The sequence below is a fragment of the Siniperca chuatsi genome, linkage group LG11, assembly GCF_020085105.1.
Source record: "Siniperca chuatsi isolate FFG_IHB_CAS linkage group LG11, ASM2008510v1, whole genome shotgun sequence".
Lineage (NCBI taxonomy): Eukaryota > Metazoa > Chordata > Actinopteri > Centrarchiformes > Sinipercidae > Siniperca > Siniperca chuatsi.
The window spans coordinates 5237217-5254525 of record NC_058052.1 but is presented as its reverse complement, the minus strand read 5'-3'; the positions used below and the strand labels follow the sequence as shown (position 1 = coordinate 5254525).

The window sequence follows — 17309 nt, the reverse complement described above, 5'->3', positions numbered from 1 at the left end:
TGAAATGTTCACACCATTTTTGTCAACTAATCTTTTTATGACTAAAATGTGTTTTTGTCGACTAAAACTAAACTAAAATGTTCATGGTTTTCTTTGACAAGACTAAAACGTTTTAGTCGACTAAAAATTGACTAAAAAAATATAAAAAGGGTGAGGTTGACTAAATATGACTAAAACCAACATGGACTTTTGATCTCAAGACTAAATCTAAAAATAGCTGACACAATTAACACTAATTCAGACTGGTTTTGTTTACCCTTTGGGTGAACCTGGATCATAAGCAGCATTACTGGTGGAACAAAGGAGTGAACCTTTTTACTTGTCACAAGATGTCTCTTCAATATACAGTGCAACAGCCACAAATGTGCAGTTAGTTCTGTTTCTTAGCTCGTGCCTTGTGATTCTGGCAACCAGACCTTACCCTCTGAACAAAAAATAGTTTGATTTAAAAATGCTTCTTTGGGCTTTCACTATTGTAGAATTTATTCTCAATTGCTCCATATTTTACGGTGTTGTAAGTTACTGCTGGAGAGACAGAAACAGGACAGTAATGACGTTAATTTTGAGAATCACAATAAATTATAGTTAGACACTTTTCCTGATAGAAAGATGAGCACCATTTAAAAGAATATGGGAAGCACAAGAGAGAGAGTTAGAAAGAGAGTGAGAAAGAGAGAGAAAGAGAGAGGATAAGGAGTGAGTGGTTAGAAAGGCAGTCGGGGAAGTATATCCAGAGAAAAAGGAGGAAGGGGGAGGTGAGAAGAGTAGAGGAGGAAAGAGGAAAGTACAGGAGAGAGCTGGTTTTGTGAGCTATAGTAAGAAGCATCACATACACTCATACTGCTGTCTGTTAAATCACAACTGTCACTTTTGACATGAATCATCACTTTTCTTCTCTGTTGGGATTTCCCGAAACCCTAATCTGTTCTTCTTTAGTATATTTTATAACCAAAACTTTCAATCCCAATGCTTTAAAAAAAAGACTACATTGCTGGAGACAAATTAGAGCAATTGCTGATGGCAGACAATATTAATATTACTCGTCTCTCTTCTCCAATAAGTTGTAAATACTATCAAAAACTGGAAGAGAGTGTGATATAAGACAAGGATGGGAGCGTAGAAGGATGGATGGAAGGCGTGGGGGAGGTGGGATTACAGCCGAGCAGCTCAGCATGGTGAGTTCTCTGACGGAAGTGAGGGAGGGGAAGAGACGTAGGAGGAACAACAGAGCTTGGCACAGATAGAGAAAACTAGAGAGCAAGAGATTCTCCATGTCCCTGCTGCCATATGGTGAGCAGCCAGGCCACAGCAGAGCACATACAGTATATGCACTAATAAGAGAGGTAAGCACAGAAAAAGGCTAATCATATTGTAGAGAAAAATCATATCAGATCATATTTATTATGAAAAAATGTAGCTTTCTATTTTAAGCAGAATAAACACCAAGGACAAAATACTGCCCATGCTAAATTCTGCCGCCATAGCCAACTTAAAGGAGAGGTTCTGATATTTTCCAAGCCATGCCATATTAGAGAGTTATTGGTTGCTGTGATCATTCCTCCTGTCCATACTGGCAGTGAAGTGATCCTTTCTTGGTGCGACTACACTGTGAAAGATGGGACAAAATCCAGTCCTTATTTTAAGCAAAAATTCTGTCCAGAGTTCTAAATTAATGTAATATGAGGCTTCAGCAGTCTGAATTAGCCAAATCATGTGGGCGTCTCCCTCCTGGTAGTCAAGTGCACGCTCATTATGAGTGTTTTATCCCATCAACCAACCTAAATGCCACCACCAGAACCATGTATGTATACATTGGTATACATCATAGCTGGTTGTGGTACTGATAGCATCCCCAATGCGAATGCTTGTTTTAATTATTTATTATTATTATTTATTACTTAATTTACTTGTATATCCTAAGGTGGCCACTGTATGTGAGATGGGGTTCTTTTTTGTGTGTGTGTGAGCTCACCAAACCAAATTCCTATCGACTATGAAATGGCAGTTTGAAATAAGTGTTGAATCTTGAAGGCTGATTACCAACCGGGCAAAGTGAAGAGCTGCATCAGGGCCCCAGATCCTCAGGGTAACCGAAGACTCCAGGTGGCAGGTGGAACCGTGTGGCAGTTAGTTTGTGATCATTTAAAGTAGCTATAATCAATATTTTTATATTAACAGTGGATTACATGACTACTTTTATGTGAAGCCCACAGAGGTTATGAACCCACTGTGTTTTGTAGCTGCAACTTTACTATTTGGTTCACTTTCACGGCTCTATCAATTAATCAGTCATTTTTCTGCCACAGCAGGCAGCTGTTTTCAGTGAAAAGGCCCTAAAATTGCACTATACTATCTGCTCAGCCTGCTCTAAAGAGCCAGATATATTTAATATATAAATATTATGTGGAGAAGTAACAGTGCTGATGTCATGTCAAAGACGTCTATTGTGTTGCTAGCCCTGGCCTCGTTCCGGCCTGGAATGTGTTGCTAATACCACTTGTGCCTTGAAAGGCGATATTCCGATAGTATAGCTCAGGTAGTTCCAGCTGGGAGATGTGTGCAAGGGGCGAGTTCGCTACATTGCACAAGCTCTTATTAGTCTAATACACCTTCTGAATTTTGTCGCTTGTTTGTCGCTTTCACCGAACTATTACATCATAACATACACTTCATTCAGACTTGACAGAAACAAAATGAAACTCACCAAAACCGTCTTGGTTAAGTCTTTGAACTGTTCCAACAATCTCCAACTCTGGTGTGGTCGAAATAAATCCTTAATCCACCGCGTTAGAAGTGAAACATTTTCTGGGTCTACAGGCTGCCGCTGCCTCTCTGATGCCCGACCTCCCGCTCGCTCCTCTCAGCTTGACGGCTCTCCTGACCCCACCTGAACTGTGTCTTCGTCATCCCCGGAAGCGTGGTCGGAGTCACTGTAAATCACCTCGGTACTGTATTTCCTGTCATCAAACTGGCCTCCATCACTCTCGGAGGCTGTGTTCGGTCCTGGTCTGGCTCTGTTCACTTGGAGGCTGTTGATCCCGGTCCGTTGCCTGCTCACCCGACACCGGTTCTGGTGCTCAGTCAGCTAGTAGCACTGTAACTAAGTTAGCTGCATGGCTAACTGAGCTAACTAGCTAATGACAGCTTGCAGCAGTTATGACCGAGTATGTGACATGCTGCCCCCTAATGATTTGGAGTATGAATTCGACAGGTGGAGAGTAGTCTCCACCTCCACTTCTTACGTATTGCCCCTTTAAAATGATGAAATAATTTTGACTCAAAGCCAAGCCGTTTTTGTGTCATGTGCCTGAGTAGTGGGTGGAATTTGCAACCCACTTGCCCATTGTGGTGACGTTTGGTCTTACGGTTTTTGCTGCACAAACACTTTTAGCTGTGAAAAAGAAGAATGAGAACAAAAACAATATGGCTCCAGCAGCTTCGCAATGCATCCTAGTTTTCCATTTGTGCAAGCACTATTTAAGTCACAATCAAAATTAAAATGCAATTTTCTAACAATTTGAAAATGAAAATAAAAACTGCACTTGACATTTCATTTTCAAAGACTTAACCTGCTGTACAGTGGACAATATTCAAATGCAATAAGTGAAACAGTGCCCACGGTCTATTGCACCACGCTCTTTTGGGTTCAAAATGAAAATGAAATCTGTCAGTCCTCTCATCAAAGTGGGTCTTCAATTAGGACATCACTTCCTTGTTCAGTGACTATGTTCATTAACATTTACAAGTTCTACCTACTGACCTGGGCAGACTCTGCCTGGACTGGGAGCTCGGAGCGCCAGGGGAGTGTGTTGTTTACACCGCTAGCACAGGAGCTTTGGACCGCTGGGAGGAGGAGGAGGAGGTTTTCAGGCCTGGGGTTGGGGGGACCCAGCGGGGAATGCTGGTGTGGAGTGACGGCGGAATGGGCACCAGAAGTGGAGCCGGCCAAGCGGGCAATGGAACCGGGCTCAGCAGCCTCCCACTGAACACGGCTGGTGTACATATCTGGTACCTACGCTGGACCAGGACTAAACACAGCCTCCGAGACCAACGGAGGCCAGTTTGATGACAGGGAATACGGTAACGTAGGTGAGACGGTGTAGCCCCTCATTCGTCCAGGAGTGCTCTATCAGTCGTTTCAGTCGTAGTCATCTGGACACTGTTTTCAGAATCAAGACGTTTCGGCTCCCATCCGGAAGTCATTTTTCACAATTGACACAATTCACAATTATCCAGTGAGATAACTTCTGTTATGAACTGCTGCAATATGAATAAAATTGAACTGAAATTTAATTGCTTTGTTAAAAACCTGGGTTTTGTAAATTGCAGTGTAGAAAAAAATTCTTCAAAACCCACATCTCTGTTAAATACTAACCATTTCAGTGTTTATTACACACCATGCACCACCATGCTTGCTGTGCATATTTTATGAAAATATAGCGCACGGTATCATGATGTTAATAACTCAAAATAAATACCAAATGTGTTTCGATTTCAACTAAGTTTCATTTTGGCAGAATTAAAGCATTTTTTTCTCACCAGTGGTGCCTTAAACGACCGCCTTTTCATATGAGTCAGTTTGATGCAACACAATATATATGACCAATTTCATAATCCCCAGATTTCTATCAGCTTATAAAGGTGATAAACTCTTTTCTGAAAATAATAATGTGTTAAAGTGAGTGTAGGTGGATTTCCTTTGCATGTAAACAAATTTTCACACACACATACACACACACTTACTTATGTCATTTTTGGGGACATTACATAGAGTTACATCCATTTACTGGAGACTTACCCTAACCCTAACCTTAACCCAAAAATCAGCTTTTTACAACATGACTTCAGTTACCGTTGAGGACACATTTCAGACTCAAGACCAGTTAATTGGGGACGGATTGTCCAATTGGGGACAAAAGCCATGTCCCCAATTAACTGGTCTTGAGTCTGAAATGTGTCTCCGAAAGTAACTTAAGTCATACCCACACACATACACACACACACACACACACAGATATAAACCGGAAACCCATTTCCAATTCTGGCATGCATTTTACCTTCCATACAATTTCACAAATAGCATGAGGGGGAGGAAACTTTTTAATACTTGTCTATTATAAGACAGAATGAGTTCCAATCAATCTTGCAGATGACTCCTCCACAGTAAGAGTGTATGTGTGTGTATGTGTGTGTGTGGACTACAGTAGATGAAAGGCAGCAGGGAGAGAGAGTTGTGGGGAGGGAAGAGAATGCTGAGAGGGAGACAGGTTTTAGAAATAGTTGGAAAGAATGAAACTTTGACTTTTGAAGGTCTTCACTTAAACATCTCACAACAGAAATAAGTAACAAAGGACCAAAGTTACTTTAAAAATAAATGTTGAAGAGCAAATGAGAATGAGAGAGTTAGAGTGCTTAATTTCTAAATGGCTGCGAGGTGATTTTCTCTGACACTGACTCATTGTTATTTGATTCATGTCTGCCTGCTTTTTGAATATCGATCCAGGAACTGGAGGAGTGACTCATACTCGGCCATAGAGGCCTGAGTCACTACAGGAAAAGCGTTGAAGCTGGCTCCCAATCCCAACCTGATGCCACCCTGCTTTATGAAAGCCCCAGACTGGAGAAGGCCGTGCCAACGTTTGGCTTAGCTGCAGTAATGCCGCTCAAAGACTGAAGGATTCAGCTATTTTATCTGCCTTATTTTTGGAGACATTTACTGTATGTCAAGCATGGGGTCTTTAACTTTTTGGAGTTGTTTAACTGAAACTTTAAGCTTTGATTGAGGATTCAGGCTCTGGGAGAGAGCGGTCCAAAACCATTTTGGGAAGCAATTGTGGAAACTGAAGAAATAACTGGGAGGTTATTAGCAAGAGGTGAGAATGAATGGGCACACAATGATTTTTGGTCCAGACTTGAGAATATCTTCATTAAAACATGGATATTTGCTAAGTTTTGGTTAGTTGAATGTATGCACATTTCAACATTTTTAAGTAAAAGTGGGGCTGTGGGGGTGTTTTGTATTTTTCTTACAAATCCCATGAAAACCACAACCATCAATGTGTTGTCCATCTCTCAGTATTTTATAAAATCCCATGCCTTGTCTGTGGCACTCAGCCCCAAGCCCGTTGGCTCCTAATGAAAATGTTAATATTTTAAAATGGGTCACAAATGTTTAGTTTCATTAAAAAAGCAATAAATAAAAAATGTCCTGGAAACTGTAGTTATTAGCAAACAAAATTGGTTAGGGACTGTTTTCAGCCGTGGATTAATACACATTTGGTGTGCTAGTACCCCTCAGGGGCCCCAAAGGCCCCAGTTTCACTCGACTTAAGGTTGCTCCCATCATCTTGTCTTATTTTAATATATTTATCTTTTTCAGTGGATATTGCACTGGTGCATATTCTTAAAATGAATTAGTGGTTATAGTAGTGCATGCCAGCTGACCTGATGGGGACTTAGAGGACCACAGCTCATTTTTGCCCTGGGGCCCAATGGTAGATTAATTTGGCCCTGGTGTGTGAGAGTGTGTGTGTGTGTGTGTGTGTGTGTGTGAACACAAAACAACCTACAGTGTGTGTGTTCATGGTAATAAAGGTACATGTCACCCAGTGCAAAGCTGTGGCTCATTGATGTGTTGTTAATGGTTTTAATGGAGCTCTCTGGCACAGAGGAATAAGATATATTTGACTACACAGACAATACTTAGATTGTTGGTTTTGGTCTTTTCATGGGATTTGTTACCAATTAGAAAAAGGAACTAACTTTAGTTCCTACAACACCACACACACACACACATACACACACCCACAGGGTGTTCAGGTGGCCAGGTAAAAAGGTCAGTGTCCTATATAAACACCTTTTCCAAACCTCCATCAAACTGTGATCATCAGTGAAATAGAAAGAAGAATTTATGTACTACAAACACTAGGACTGCTGTTGCATTCCGTTGCTTTATAGTGACATTTTCATTTAGGATTAAATCCGATATCTTTCAAAATGTAGACTGTACTTCTGGCTGCACGGCACATCCAACATTTCAAAAAGTTAAAATCTTTAGGGGATAAAATGCCAACAAGGGATATCCCAGCAAGAAAGATGGGTGGGTATGTGTGTGTGTCCTTGCCAGGAAAAGGTCCATGTGCTGTCCAGCTTTGAGTTACGGTGCATTGTAGCATCTGTCACAGTGCTATAAAGTTAGTCCAGAAGCTCCTCCCTGCCTCTCCTCCCCCTCTACTCCTCTACCCTCCATCCGTCCTTACCACTTTCCTTCGTCTTCTTTGTTCTTCCTATCCTCAAACCTTCTTAGTATTGCCTGATTAAAAACACAAACACACACACACTGTAGTTTATTTTGACTCAATTTGTATTAATCCACAGCTAAAAATAGTCCCCAACAAATGCACTATTTCCTCCTGTGTGAGTAATGTTTTTAATGGTTTTGGTTTTTTCATGGAATTTGTTGACAGTAATAAAAATATAGAATAACACCAGCCTTAACCTTTCAGTGAAATGAGCATATCTTGCAATGAGGTGTAATATTGTAATTTGTTCCAGGAATTTTCAGTTGCCAGTATTTGTGAGGTCAGTTTCTGACTCCACTGACAGGTTTGTTCACCGCCTTTAAGAAACATAACATTTAAAGACTACACAGTATAGTAAGTGGCTTGTTAAGATGGCTATTTTGCAAATTAAATTAGAAAAATATCCATTTAAAGTTTCTCTACAGTTTACCTCTGCGCTGCCAAATTTTCTCTCTTGGCAAATAATTTAATCTCATTGTGAGTTTAAAGAACTTATTTTTCCACTAAAAAGTTAGCAATAGACAGATCATTGTACTTTTGTAAAAACAATGACCACTTTATTCAATAAAATCCTAGAAACGGGTGGAATTAGTTTGGAAATAACTGAAATTATCCCACTCATTTTTCCATTTTCATTAAGAACAAAATGATGTGAATGACCTCTCAGTACCAGGCTAAATGAGGGGTCCTTTTTTTTGCAGTGTGTATCTTGTGTAAGTAATCCAATTAAATTTACATTCTCATGGACAAAGCTTAGGTTCCTCTTTGTGTGTGGAGTCAGAGTGCAGAGCTTGTTAGTGCTGCACAGCTTAATTATGAAGCGCTTTATGTTAATACTGTTTCCTGCTGTGAATCATGGACCATTTGTTTCAAATATGTATATATGCACACACACACACACACACACACACACACACACACACACACACACACACACACACACACACACAAAGGGTTTGTTTTTATGTTGTTCAAGAGTAAAAGCATTTAAAGTTTTGATGGAAAAGTGGAGAGAGTGTGTTTTGAGTTTGTGTGTTTGCATAGAAAAGTGAAGCCTTTATTCTCACTTTGCTTTAACCTTGTCTCTTACTACATTTGAATATGGATATTTTCCTGCATTTTCTTAATGAGCTCGCTATCTGTTTGTCCATCACACTGTACATTTCTCTCTGATCTCTTTCGCTCCCTTTCTTTCTGCCTCTCTTTCCCCTCCCTTCGCTCTATCCTCCTCCCTGTCTGGTTCTCATAATGATCTGCCCCCCCCCATACATTTCCCGGCACTGTTATTTGATGTGATAAAGATTTTTTTTTCTCACCTGCAAGAGAGAATTTGATGGCTTGTTGTGGTTGACTGATTTGCGGAGATGTACTTGATATATTTCCTCCTCCTGTTCTCATTGTTTGCTTCTACAGTATGTCCTACTTTGCCACATTCATTGCAACACACACACACACACCAAATCACATTTGTGTTAGATTGTCCGTTACCTACCTGGTTTCTGTTGACTGAGGAGAACATGGACACCAAATGATACATGTATCCACAGTAGACTGTTGGCTCTGGTACTCAGTTTAGTATGTTCAGTAATATTAGGTTATCATGTGTTCTAATGTTTTGCCCGCATCATTTACAAACATGAGGGGGGAAGAATAAAAACACAACACAGAAACACAGGTCAGTATAATTCAGTCCAGTACAACACCACCACTATGACCTTAGTAATAAGCATACAGTTAAATTATCACCTCTTTGACAATGTCAACAAAAACACAACATTATAAGCTTCATAAATAGACTAAAATAAATAATAGTAAAGTCAATAAACAGACTTTGTGGCAAATTTGTTATATTGGACTGCTTTACATTGGATAGGTGTACCCAATAAAGTGGCCAGGGAGTGTATATTTCACATTAAAAGCCTTCCAGAGGCTCAAAGGGCTCAATCCCTCCCTCTCCTGGTAGGCTTTTAATGTGAAATTTTCATCGATGGTAGCTTAACAAAGGTTGGTGAGTATGACTTTACTCTGTTGTTATATTAATGGTAGTAGTACTGAATTTATCATGTGAGCCATAATTCCACCACCCCTCAATGTCTTTTACCTGGCCTTTATTGGTGGCTGGTCTATTTGTTTGTGCAGAACAGGGTTATAATTGAATACTCAGTCATTATTTGAATACTGGGTTTTGTTTGAGGTCACTCAGTTTGGGCTTGCCTAGGTTTAGGAATTACAAGGACAACCTGTGGCTGTGGCTTAGGGGTAGAGCGGGTTGTCCTCTAATCGGAAGATCGGTGGTTTGATCCCGGCTTCCCCCAGCCCACATGTTGAAGTGTCCTTGGGCAAAATACTGAACCCAAATTGCTCCCTTGCTGTGAGTGTGAATGAGTTAGTTTCTTTGCATGTTATAGTAGAGTCCATACTAACGCGGCGGATGGCCGCCCACCATTGAGTCTGGTTCTGTCCAAGGTTTCTGCCTCTTAAAGGAAGTTTTTTCCTTGCCACTGTCGCCAAATGCTTGCTCATGGTGGGAATTGTTGGGTCTCTGTAAATAATATTTTAAAGAGTACGGTCTAGACCTGCTCTATAGGAAAAGTACAATGAGTTAACTTCTGTTATGAATTGGCGCTATATAAATAAAATTGAATTGAATTGAATACTAAGGCCATTATAGTTGTATAACAAAACAATGCATGGTGTTGGCATGTTGACGCTGGGTTGTGGTGAGAAGATGAACCAAGAAAGTACAGTTTGACGGCTTATCAAACACCAAGACAACACACACTCTTTTGTATTCCTTTGAGGATTTTACAACTCTGGAAATGTTTTACAGATGGTTGCGCGGTAAACCGTAAATAAATACAATGCTAAGATACATGCTAGAAGCTACGTTATCTGTGCCTGCAAATATTTGATTGGCCAACACAGTGCATTTCCAGATAATGTTGTATTACAATATACACTCTGTAATAAGTTTCAGTGATATCTCAGTTCCCCTCTCCATCTTTCTTTTCCTCTCACTTCCACTAATCTTCTTTTTTTTTTTTTACATTTTTAAATTATTTTTCACCCATCATCCTTTTCTCAGACTCTCTGCAGTATGTTATGTCATTACATTGACATAGTAAATTAAAAGACCTGCTCACACATATACATGTTTCATTCTTTTTTGGAGTTTTATCATAGTAAACATCTGTGCTTTTCTACTTTCACTTAGGATTTGCAAATAGACTGAACATACATTAAGACAAGCTTGGGAAAAAAGGTTGAATTGTGCCATGAAGTAATAGAAATAGAAAAACAGAATAGAAAAACCACAGAAAGAGGCAACGGACATCAGAATGGGAAGTAATCTAAAAACTCAGTGAACCTAAGAGAATGACAATTAGGATGGAGGAAAATGAGATGTGGTGAGGGTGAGGGACTGCATTGAGCCCCTCTATGCATTTAGTATTGTAGTTGTGTAGTTATATCCAGCCAATATGGATTTATTAAACCTAATACCAATAAAAGCTATTTTGGATTAAAGCCACCTATCATCAACAGTAGTGCCTCTGAAATAACAAATAAGACCCCAATAGTCATAATAAAAAACAAAACATAACCCCTCATATTCATGTTGAATCAAAACCAAAATCACCAGATTCAGTTCAGTTTAAAGGCTCCCCAAGAACAACCAATGCGGTATTGATCAGTTCTACAATAAACATATAATCAATCACACTGGCTCTATATATCAAGCCCATACTGTATATTGGTCTAACTATTAGGCTGTGAACAGAGCCAGGGGTTGGGACAGACACGGTGAGAGCCATGGATCAGGAAGTAAATCCTGCGGCGCTGCAGCAGCGGGTGACCTCTCTGTGACCTTTGCTCCCAGGAAGTGCGTGTGTGTGCACTTTCTGTGGGTTTGCATGACTGTGTGTTAGTTTGTGTTCAAATGTGTGTATGTTGTTTTTTGTGCAGCGATTACAAGAGAAGAGGTGGGGTGAGGTGTGGGCAGGTGTTAACATTTCCAGGAGCAGTGTGTGTTTCACCCACTGGGTCCTTGGAGTCTCTGAAGGGTTCTTTTCGGGGTGTATTTAGCTTGTCCTGTTACACACAATGTTGGTTTCTCTATCGAACGACTGGATGTTGGACTTCCTTTTCTCTGGCCTCCACTGCTGGGATTTGTAGTTTTTAACGGCTGAGCGGATGGGGGAGGAGGTTGCATCACTGACTGCCAGTCTGTAAGTACTGTACTGCAGCCACAGCAAATACTATGAAATGCTTTAGATATCACATCAGGTTGAATGCTCTTTACTGTTTTGAGCAGATTGAATGACTGAGCGGTGACTGAATGTGAGGACGTCAGAGCTCATTTTAAACTCAGCTAAGTCATCTTAACATTTGGAAAAGTCAGGAGTAGTTTTGTTGTTTGTATGTCTTGTCTGTGTCTAAATTGATACTCTTCTAAAAGTTTTTCTATTACATTTGGGGAAAGTGCAAACATGTTAAAGGAGCATTTGAACTTTCTGACATAATATGTAGAATTTCATGTGCCACAATGAAACAATTGCCATCTCTCAGGTACAGCCACTAATAAAACCCTTTTCTCTTCTCCTCTCATTCTTTCACTTCTCCTCTCCTCTCTCATCATTTCTTCTCCTTTTCTTCTATCCTCCCCTCTTCTAATTTCTTCTCCTATTTTTCTCTCCTCTCTTCTATTTGTGAACTTTCTCCTTGCCTCTTTTCTCCTTCTCTTCGTCTCTCCTCTCCTTTTTATCCAACCCCCCCACTTACTTTTTCCTCTCCTCTTCTCAGCTTCCTTCAACTCTTTCCCTTTCACCTCTTCTTTCCACCCCTTTTTTAAAATCATTTCTTCTCATTTTATTGTCCTCCCCTCTACTTCCTCTCCTCTTCTCTCCTCCCCTCCCCTCTCCAATCTGCTTATTTCCTGACCTCTCTTCTCATTTCTTCTCCTCTATTTCTCTCCTCCTCTCTACTTGTTCACTTTCTCCTCTTCTTTCCTCTCCTCACCTCTTTTCACATTTCCTCTCCTCATCTCTACCCTCTTCCCTCTCCTCTCCTGTCATTTCTTCTCCTCTTCTTTTCTCCCTTCTCTACTCATTTGCTTTCCCCTCTCTTTTAATTTCTTCTTCCTCTTTTTCTTTCCGCCACTCTACTCCTCTCAGGTGCACTCTTTATTAGCGTGAATGTTAATGTTATTGCCAAAGCTAAATTATTATTTAAATTATTAAATGATTGTATTTTATAAGGAAACAAAATAGATAATCACAAGATAACACATACTTTAAACTGTAGAACATATATACATTAACACAAAATTATTGAACAAGTAGTATGAAGGAGGTGTGGTGAGTACATGCATATTTTGTAGCCAAGAGAACTGTTTTGCTGCTTTCTCCCAAGATGTAAGGAAGTTTACCCTCATTTGTGGGCTTGAGGATTTCTAGACAGTCTGGCTTGGGTGTTTCAATGGCCAGGCTGAGTCCGTACATTGTCAATGTTTTCCTCAGCTTTTTATCAGGTATAGCAGTGAGATATCGGGCTAGTGTATAGTTGTGTTTAAGGGCCAAATAGCAATTTTGGTAATTTCAGTCCAGTAGGTCAGGTAGTTCACTTTGTGACTGTGTATAATTTAGATTTTTTGTGTCAATTTGATGCCCTGAGGCTCCTCAGTGTTGGTGTCTCAGGACCTGAGGGGACTCCTTTCTATGTGTTGCTCCTTTTTTAAAGCTAGGTCATGAAGTGAGTAAGGGTCACTTCTTTTTTCCTCCCATTTACTCTTTCCCTCTCTCCTCTCCTCTCATTTCTTTTCCTCCTCTCCCCTCCTTTCCTCTCTCTTCCCCTGTCCCCTCTATTGTCATTTCCTCTCCTCTCCTATATGTATTCTTTCTTTCTCTTCTCTCCTCTCCTCTTTTATCTCTGATCTGCTCTCCCATCCTCTCCTCTCATTTACTCTGCTCTCCTTCATCTTCTTTACTCTTTAATTTTATTGTTCTTCTTGCCGTCTTGTCTTTTCTTATTGCAATATTGGCAGTTGGTTTTTTAATGCACATATATGTATACATGTACAGAAAATGTTATGTATGGGATGTGATTTTGTTCCCTCCCCTGCCATCTTCAAACCTTGATATTAACTGATCTGCCTGCTCAGATGAAAATTAGGATAACTAGCCAGACTACATAAAATAAATATGTATATACAGTTTCTCCTCCCCTCCTGTGGTCCTCAGCACATCAGCTCTTCTCCTCTTTGGTCTGTTTCCCCTCTATTTGTTCTCTCCTCTATCTCCACAGTGTGAAATCCAATTAATCAACATACTGTAGTGCCTTAGATAAAACCAATACTCTTCCCCTCTCTTTCTCATATCGATTCGAAGAGTTTCTTGAGTCGGCAAAGCAGCCTGAAACAACAGCAGACACAAAAAAAAAGTTGATTGCACCAAAACACACAAACAGTAGAGAGAACAGTGATATCGACTGGACTTACTGCTACGATTGTCTCCTTCGCTCTCTGGTTTCAGTCCACTTCTCCTCCCCTTTATTTACTTATTATTTATCCAATAAAAAAATCTTACCATTCTTTTTTAGTCTTTATTGTATTTTATCACCCTTTAACTTGTGTGATTTGCAGTCAATCACAGTTTATGGAATTACTATGGAATGCTGAAACTAATTGGATCAAAAGAGCAGCATTGAGTCGTGATTGTTCATCCCATTTCTTTACAAGAGACGAACTCATGCTGGAGCAGAAAAGCACTAACTTTTTTTATCTAATTTTCAACATTTCTATCAGCCTCAGCTGTACTTGACGTTTGATACTAACTACAGTAGATCGTGTTAGCATGCTAACACCTTAAAATAAGATTGCGTCCATTGTAACATTACCTGTCAAATATCAATATTTTAACATTGTCATAAGTGAGCATATAGCATAGGGACATTAGCATTTAGCTCAAATCATGGCTATGCTTAATTACAGCCTCACATAGACACTAGCATGTCTATAGACTCTTATGGACAACACACACCAAAACACATTACAAAACACCCATTACTTTCTATGTAAGCTCATACAATGGTCGCATGTGTCAACCCACGATACTCAACTCGTCAACTCGTTAGGATACACCACTGTCCTACACGCAAGTATGGACATGTGGCAGTTTTTCAGAAAGGCAGTAGCCTAATTTGATCAAATTGGCTCCCCAGAGCTGCACATCTGTACCTTGACTACTTCTTCTGTCTGTATTATGCGTTTGGCATTACATAAATCTTGTTTATGTATTTCCACACTGCATTTTTTTGTCTTTACATACTAATTCGGAAAACTATCAACTTTCAAAGATGCCAAAGCGTTCTTGTTTCCATCCTGTTTTATTTCTTCCAGAGGTATCCAGCAGCAGCTGTCCAGCTACAGGGAGACGGTGATCCGGCAGGCCACAGTGGCGGCGGGCTCGGCCGTTCACCGGGACGACGCGCCAACCTGCGGCATCTGCCACAAGACCAAGTTCGCAGATGGCTGCGGGAACCTGTGCTCGTACTGCCAGACCAAGTTCTGCGCCCGCTGTGGGGGGCGAGTCTTCCTGCGATCCAACACGGTAAGAGAGAGGTAGGGGGTGTGACAATGGACCACAGTGCGTCATTGTAATTAGGCAACATCTGACGGCCGTTTAGGCCTACTCTGATTCATAGGCTACATATCCTGTGAAAACCACAAATTATTATAACATTATCATATGGCTTTATTAATAATACTACAAAATTCTATTTTTGTCCAACACATCGCTCCAAAATCTTCCATCGGTATTTCACTGTGTTGAGATGTGATGACTGTGAATGCTATAGCACATGATTGACATTATTTTCATACTCATCAAACCATTCAGTAGCCCTGTGGATGAGGGCACTGTCATCATGGAAGAGACCACTCCCATCAGGATAGAAGTGTTTTATCGTAGATTTGGTTTGTAGTGACTCGTCCCACCAAGGGGAAAAGTGTAGCGAGCCCCAAAACTGACAAAAGGCAGTAAAAGATTATCAGATGAGTCAAAAATATATCTGAATACATTAATAAATGATATTGTCTATTAAATAATTTAAATGGAGTGTTAGAAGAAATATAAAGCTTTATGGTTTTCCTTTATTCTCTAATCAGTTGGTAAAAAATGCGAGAAGTTTTAAAAAAAATTTCCGTTACCACCAATTATAAAATACGTTGAAATTTTACGTTTATTTTAATCTTCAATTTATCTTTCACTCGCTCATTGTATTTTTTAGCTTGTTTTTTTTTTGCTTGCAGCACACATTTAATCATTCCCTATTTCCTGCAAGCCACATTTCCTATTTTCCTCAAATTACCCGCATTTTATAAATTTTTTTGTCAACTGATTGGAGGTTAAAGGAAAAGTATAAAGCTTTTCTTTTTACACTCCATTTTAATTATTTAACTAACATGACTATTTATTGAAATATTCAGTTATATGTTTTACTCGTCTGATAATCTTTTACTTTTGGTGGTTTTGGGGCTCCATACAATGCCATTTATTCAGGTTTGAAAATGATTTTAAAGTTTTGTTAGTTATGTCAAGTGGTCTGAACCCACTGTTGTATGAATTGGTCCTAAGGGAAATGTTACGTGTTGAGTCCTGTTTCCAGCAGTCTTGTACCTCAAACAAAAAAACAGCACAAGTTCATGGAATCCAAATCTGCACTTAGACTTGCGGTAAGCACAAATACACTTATAGCACATGCTGGTGTTCTACTGTATGTCCAGTCATGCTATACCAGGGCCTCAGGTGTTGGAACTTTGGTGGAGGTGATGAGCCGTGGCACATATGTGTGTCTTTTTGTGTGTGTATGCAAGTTTGTAGTGTGCTCTGGATGCGTGTTGATCTTTTCGGTGTTGCTGGATGTTGGTCGTTCTCTACTAAATAAATGTGTACTGTGTATTTATGTGTGCCTAAATCTATGTGTATGTGTATGTGACCCAGGAGCTGGTAAAGGTTAATTGGGCATTAGACTGAGCTGTGGACAAAGGGGGTGGTCTCCCACTCTGTCTCGGTCTCCCAGGGGTCCGGAGGTGCCCTATACACACACAGCAGGGCGTATGTGAGTGTGTGTTGGCATCGGGAGACGAGTCTTCCTCTGAAATAGGTGACGTCCCCTCTCCCACGCCTTTCCCTCCCCTACACCAGCCAGTGTGGCATTTAATGACCTCACACACGCACAAACACACACGCACTCAAAAGTACATCCTAATTAGTTGCTGGCTGACATGGGGAGAGTTCAGCTGTGGGGTCCTGGGTGGTGTGTTGGGTGGGAGGCAGCTGCATTCAGTGGGAGAAGCTCTTTGAAAGGTGGATTTTGCACATGTACACACACACACACATTTTGAACAAAACCTTCACATGCAAGGTACTGCTGTTAAACTTGTTACTTATTTTTTTTTTGTATTTTACTTTGGTTATTGCGTAATGGTAGCAGTACATCATTATATTACTTACTCTTAAAACTCAGTTTTGTGTAGAGCAGTGATAGGGATAGGGAAATTGTAATAACTAATGATGAGAAATTATTAAAGGAAAATAATACAGCCAGAAAAATAACAGCATTGGTTGTTTGACCAAGCACTTAAAAAACCGCAGACATTTCATGAAATACACACATTCACTTTCTTTCCGAAAGTTTAACAAGAAAATTGATACCATTCTCGTGTCTACGCATTAAGTGTGGAGCTGGAGCTAGGAGCCGAGTAGCCTAGCTTAGCTTAAAGGAACAGGCTAGCTGGTTCCCCGTGCTTCCAGTCTCTCACTAAGCTAGGCTAATCACCACCCCGCTCAAGCTCCTTACTTAAAACCCAGACTTGAGAGCCGTGCCAATCTTCTCATTTAACTCTTTGAAAGAAAGAAAGATTTCCCAAAATGCAGAACCATTCTGTAAAATGACCTCATCCATGTTTTTCTGCCAAGCGACCTCTTGCGACCTCTCCTCTCTCAGTAGAAA

General features: G+C 40.2%; 1 protein-coding gene across 27 annotated transcripts in view; it reads left to right on the top strand.

Moving 5' to 3' along the window:
- LOC122884791 (regulating synaptic membrane exocytosis protein 1-like) overlaps positions 1–17309 on the top strand; it is a 108485-nt gene that overhangs the window by 16330 nt on the left and 74846 nt on the right. For all 27 annotated transcript variants that reach the window (XM_044215154.1, XM_044215148.1, XM_044215158.1 and 24 more), the window contains one exon: positions 14695–14905. In XM_044215154.1, coding sequence (XP_044071089.1) covers positions 14695–14905 — 211 coding nt within the window. The remainder of the gene's footprint in view (positions 1–14694; positions 14906–17309) is intronic.